Here is a 6483-nt window from a genome sequence, read left to right as displayed (position 1 = left end):
GTGAGGACTCAATGGCAACAATTTCGCACGCCCTCAACGAGTTTTAGGCTAGCGACACCCGAACACAACTCGACAACCTTTGTTGGATTAGATTTTTGGAGTTGTAGACAATGGGAGGAGGTAGGAGGGCTGTGCGATGGCTGCTTTAGAGGGATGGCCGAAATGTGGCAAACTAGCAGTGGATGGCAAGAATGGGTGGATGGTGCAGCCTTGCTACTGATGCCATAGGGTTGAAGGAGTGCAGTAAACTGGGTCAGTGGTACCGGCAACGCAAAAAAGAGGTGGCATACAGATGTGGGAGGTGCGTGGCGTCGTCATATGCGAGTAGGTTGCATGTTACATGGAAAATAAGGGAAATATGAGAGGAAACAAGGTGAGAAAATGGTAGTGTACATATTTTTACGTGGTTTGTGCAGCCAAAAGTGACGGAAATTTGTGAGTATATATTTCAGATTTAAATGTAGGTGAAATTCATGAGCAATTTCAATCTATTGAAATCTAGAATATAACTCCAAAAAATTTGACTGAAGTCGTTGAATATTTTTCAGGTCGTTTGATCTGAAATCACCTCCACTTGATGCAGGTTTGCCTTGTCCTAGATGCTTCATCAAATGTAGAGAAACTCATTATTAGATCAGTACAGTCAAAGTCAAACATGTTGGCAACCGAGCTGGCCATGGGAGGAAACACAAATGATGATCCCCATACCAAGCTAGGCCCATGTGGCCCACCAATCCCCCCGACCCACTAATTAATCCCCACAGATTAATTAGTTCACTAATCCACAAGCTAATTAATTACTCTCTCTGTAATTAAAGCCAAATCCAATTATATATAAGCCGCTGCAACGAGCTCGCCTTCTTCCTCCTCCTCCTCCTTGTCAATGTCACCACCCACCCATAGCTCACAAGTCCCAAAGTTTTTGTACCACCTCGGAATCCTAGCTCAAAGCTAGGGCTAAGCTAAGCTAAGCTGTGTGCCTCGCTGCGCCATGTCAACGGCGGCGAGCAGAGCGCGGCGGGGCGGCGGCGGTGGCGGCGGGAGGCATTTTCCGGTGGGCGGCGGGCGGTGGCGCCACGTGCCGGTGGTTGACACCGGCTGCGGCTGCCGGCCTCGCCGGCCGAGGCAGCTGCTGATGAGCCTCCCGTCGTTTCTCCGGCCGTCGGCCCTGAAGCCGCCGGTGCCGAGGAGCACGAGCTCGCACTCCTCCTCCTTCTTCCCCTCGTCGGCGTCCACCGCGTCGTTCTCGTCGTCCTCCGCCGCCACCTACACCACCACGTACTCCTCCTCCTCCGCCACCAACCAGTACCCGTACTACGGGAAGGCGGCGGCGGCGGCGCCGGTGACGGTGACGACGAACAACCACGGGAAGTCGTCGTCGTCGTCGTCGGCGGCGGCGGCGGCGAGGAGGAGGCCGAGCAGGAAGAAGAGGTACGAGAAGATGGCGGCGGCGGAGGAGGAGGAGGACGTCGGGGTGGCGGTGGAGAAGGAGTCGTCGGACCCGCGCGCCGACTTCCGGGAGAGCATGGTGCAGATGGTGGTGGAGATGGGGCTGTGCGGGTGGGACGACCTCCGCTGCATGCTCCGCCGCCTCCTCGCCCTCAACGCGCCGCGCCACCACGCTGCCATCCTCACCGCCTTCGCCGAGGTCTGCGCCCAGCTCGCCGCGCCGCCGGCTCCCGCTCCTCCTCCGCCGCCGCAGCCGACGGCGGCGTACCACTACCACTACTACCACTACTGAAGCGCCACGTGTACGGCCCTGGAGTTGCGGCGCACGAATCTCGAGATCCTGGCACCACCTGGTGTACGTTGTCCACGCGAGGTTACCGGGTGGTGATAGGATCTCGATGGAAAAAAAAAAAACTTAGCTAGCTAAATGAAGATTAATTAGAGCTACTAGCTAGCTTAGTTTAGTTCTTGCAGTTGCAGGGTTAATTAATTGCTAATAATCTCTCTGTTTTTTTTCTTTGTTCTTGCTGTAGTTGCTAGCTAGCTTAATTTGGTCGTTAGCTAGTGTGCTAGTAGCTTTTAGTGTGCTCTTGATGATTTTTAGTGTGTTTGTGTGGCATGCATGTTGTACTCTGGCCCTTTGGTTTTGCATGAAGGTCTAGAAGATGTTTGTCTAGTCATTAAAAGTACTAGAAGTAGATCGATCTAGCTGTTAATTTCATGGCAATGGAACTAATGTTTAGCCAGCTAGTAGCATGATTGTACTAGCTAGTGTTGTGATGGGCTCAAAGTTTAAACCTCCTTAACTGTGTGCTCATGCATGGTACATTAATTGATACCATGATATGATGCTGAAATGGGGGTAAACATTATTGCATCTTCAGTACCATCCTTTCATTGGTTTTCTAGCAGTCCCAAGTGTACAGTTAAACGGATAACTAGCCACAGATCAACTTTCAGTCGTCAAATACAGTGGTACGCAGTGGCGTTAATTAATTACCACTGCGTTATTAATTAAGCAGTACTAGCTTCCATCATCTGCCATGCCGATGCTTTTTAGGGGGCGTTTAAATCCATGGGTATAAAATTTTAACGTGTCACATCGGATATACGAACATATATTTGAATTTAAAGTATTAAATATAGACTATTAACAAAACTTCCGTCTGTAAACCGCGAGATGAATTTATTAAACCTAATTAATCTATCATTAGCAAATGTTTACTGTAGCACCGTATTATTAAATCATGGTGCAATTAGACTTAAAAGACTCATCTTGCAATGTACACATAATCTGTGTAATTTATTTTTTTTATATTTAATACTCCATGTATGTGACCAAACATTCGATGCGACATGGTGAAAAATTTTGCTAGGAGATCTAAACACACCTTTAATTAATACTAGGTCTTCCCATTAATTCATCTTCGTTCTTAATTGATACTCCCTCCATCTCATAATATAAGCCATGCACACATTTCAAGATTTAACATTTAAAACATTTGATCAACACTTAATATAATATTAAATAAATTTTATTTGTTAAAAATTATATCATTAGATTGAGATGTAAATTTTACTTTCATAAAGAACAGAGGAAGCTAGCAGTATTAATTTTGTTGCTAGAAATTATAAGTTAAAGATTAGTTCTGTAGAACATACCAATTTTGACCGCGTCTTATATTATGGGGATAGATGGAGTATAATTCATTTTGTTGATCCGTTAGAGTACTATCCTATTTAAACTCTGTTTCGAACTAAGAAGAATATATACTGCCTCCATCACACAATATACAATATAGTAACATTTTAGCTTTAGATTCATAATTACAAAGTATATATTCTAAAACGGTGGGATGGAGTAGAAAGTACAAAGCTTCTCAAACTCTAGCTATCATCAATCATTTTGGTAGCAAAAAGTAGGTAAAAAAAAAAAAAAAACCGCACCAACGCACGCATGCATTTGGGGGGCTTCGACTTTTGAGGAGTCCCAAGATCGAGCCAAGCCACCAGCTCTCCTTTTCCTAATATCCCCGTGCATCGCTCTCGACCTTTTTTTCTCACTGGAAACAAAAGCATATCATACATTGCACGAAACAAAAGCATCCTCATACACGCGTGCATGCTATGTTTAATACTGCTAGCTTCCTCTGTTCTTTTATGTATGACATATTATTTCTGAATTTTATTTGCTTCTTTTATGTATGAGTGAATTTTATCATGTTTATTTGTTCGAAAGAGACATTCTACTTTGGCAGAGGTTATGAGCACAACACAGTTAAATGTTTCATTCCGACGATCAATTGTAGGACCAAAGTTAGTTGAGTGGAATGATTTAATTTCTCGACTAGCTAACATAACCCTGTCAAATGAAAAAGATTGCTTTATTTGGTCGCTACATAAAAATGGCCATTTTTCGGTCAAATCCATGTATAATGCGATCATCAATTCCAATGTAAGAATCCATAAGAGGATCTTATGGGAGGTAAAGGTACCACAAAAAATCAAAGTATTTATATGGTTTCTTCACGAAAAAGTAATCTTGACGAAAGATAACCTCATAAAGAGAAAATGGAGGGGAAACAAGCAATATTGTTTTTGTAATACACAAGAGACCATCCAACATCTTTTCTTTGACTGTCATGTTGCACGTTTTACTTGGCGATGTGTCTTCTTTGCCTTCAATATTCCCCCTCTCCACAATGCAAAAGATATTTTTGGTAACGGGCTAAGGGGAGTGCCTAGACCCACAAAAATGATTTTATTTGGAGCTAGTGCTCTATGTTGGTCAATTTGGCGTTGCCGTAATGATATGGTTTTTAACCATAAAAAAATGCCTAACATCATGCAGGTTATCTTCATGTGTTCCAATTGGCTCCACTCTTGGTGTATGATGCTTTCACAGGAAAAACATGATACTATGCGCAATGGTGCTACACGCTTGGAATTGGTAGCCAAGGAACTTTTACTCAAGTTTGGATGGCGTAGTACCTACAGAATTTCGTGATAGACTCTACGTGATTTTAAAAAACATGATTTTAGTAGATCATATTATCGGCAGAAGTTGGGGGTTTGTCCTATCTCGCCTTTTTTAACCTCTTTTCTATTCACTTCTGGACTTTTTGGTTGTGTGCCTACAGGCAGAGGCCGGAGATGTAACCCATTTCCATTATCTTAAAAAAATGTAATACTCTCTCCGTCACCTTAAAAAAAAAGTGAATCTAGGACTGGATGTGATACATCTTATAGAGAGGTATATCCAAATTTGTAGTACTAGAATGTGTCACATTCAATATGATTGGTTTTTTTTGAGACGGAGAGGGTAAGTGGTTGTGGATATTCTTTAAAACAAAAATCCAGATGTTATTCATCATTAAAAAAGAAGATGAATGCAGTATCTAGTATTGGCATTGACACGATGAGTTTAAGTTTTTTCTGTAATACTATTTTCATCGTCAAATATAATATTTTTTAGCTACGTATTTGTACGTATCCTTTTAAATAACTCGTGGAAATTGTTGCTCATTTCTTAACTGGAAATGGGAGGGGCCCTCTATACTAAAAAAAAAAAGAGTTTCGAATAGTGTCATCGTCATCGACCGCACCTGCAGTTGCAGTACACACACAGTAGCAACAACACAGGTAAGATCAGTACTATACCAGCTGGAGTAGTAGCTAGCAGTAAAAATGGCAGCAACCAACTCGCAATTGCTTCACATCTACTCAACCAATCGATTTTTTTCCAACCTGTCTTTCTCTGTCTCTTTTATTTATTGTTACTACTGATCCCCTGTTCTTTCGTCTTATCGGCTGGCTCCTGTGCTTTATTTCCCGGCCTCTTTCTGAGAGACATGGATCTTACTCCCTTCCTAAAAAAAAATATTCTAAGATAAAAACTAAGATCGAATATGAGATAGTACAATAAATTTAGACATAAACCTATTTTAAGTTCGTTTAATTTTTTATGGGACAGAGGGAGTACCTGCCTCCCTCCCTTTAATTTTAGCAAGTAAAACTAAGATAACGGAAGAGTATTTTAGATAATGCTGCCTCTAATAACATCTGATTTTTTTTCTTTTTGTGATTGATGAACCTTCTCTCTCCGTCTTAAAAAAAATAAACCAACCTCTTATTATATGCTCAGATTCGTTGTACTAAGATATATCCTATTCTAATACGAGATTGATTTATTTTAGGACGGAGGGAGTAGGTCCACTTGTGCTTGCTTCTGAGTTGGCCAGCCTCAAGAACTGAAGGCCTTATCCAGATTAATACTTACCAAGATTTTAATAAGCTGTAATAGTTGCAGAATCAAGAAAATATACTAAAAGCCATAAGCTAAAGAATCTACTACTACCTCTGTACCAAAATATAGTAACTTTTAGCTATTTATCTGAACACGCCCTTATTCAGATACATAGTCAGAAGTTAATGGGCATCTTGGGTAGCTTGTTACAGCGCTATATGCAGCAGCATGTAACAAGGTCTTTTACTACAACTAAGCACATGTTGGCTGTCAAACAATGTCTAGATCATGCTGCCGCACAGAGCCTACCTCAATTTTTTGTGTCGCATTGGGACTTATCCTGTCAGATATCTTGCTATTCCTGTGCATTTTAGAAAGTTAAATTATAAGGATTGGAAAATAATAGAGGAGAGAATTGAAAATAACTTGAGCAGTTGGAAAGGAAAACATTTGTCGATAGGAGGTAGATTGGTTTTAGTTAATTCCGTCTTGTCTTCTCTTGCAATGTTTATGATGTCTTTTTTTAAAAGATACCGAGAGGAGTTCTTCAAAAAAATTAATTTTTAATATCACATTTTTTCTGGCAAGGTGATAATCATAAAAAGAAATACATATTGGCAAGATGGGATATCATATGTCAACCAAAACAACTGGGAGGACTTGGGATTCATAATATAGAGATTCAGAATCAGCATCTACTAAGCAAATGGTTGTTCAAACTAATTAATGAACAGGGTGTTTGGCAACAACTATTGCGAAGAAAAATATTTGAAGAAGTATTCAATTAC

At 41.2% G+C, this 6483-nt stretch overlaps 1 protein-coding gene across 1 annotated transcript; it reads left to right on the top strand.

The window, feature by feature from the left end:
* Positions 1–873: 873 nt before the first annotated feature.
* On the top strand, positions 874–2125 carry LOC127756721 (transcription repressor OFP8-like). Its single transcript, XM_052282095.1, has one exon. The coding sequence runs from the start codon at positions 992–994 to the stop codon at positions 1739–1741; it is 750 nt and encodes a 249-aa protein (XP_052138055.1). The 5' UTR covers positions 874–991; the 3' UTR covers positions 1742–2125.
* Positions 2126–6483: the final 4358 nt, after the last annotated feature.

The sequence above is a fragment of the Oryza glaberrima genome, chromosome 12, assembly GCF_000147395.1.
Source record: "Oryza glaberrima chromosome 12, OglaRS2, whole genome shotgun sequence".
Taxonomy (NCBI): Eukaryota; Viridiplantae; Streptophyta; class Magnoliopsida; order Poales; family Poaceae; genus Oryza; species Oryza glaberrima.
This window is presented reverse-complemented; position numbering and strand designations above follow the sequence as displayed.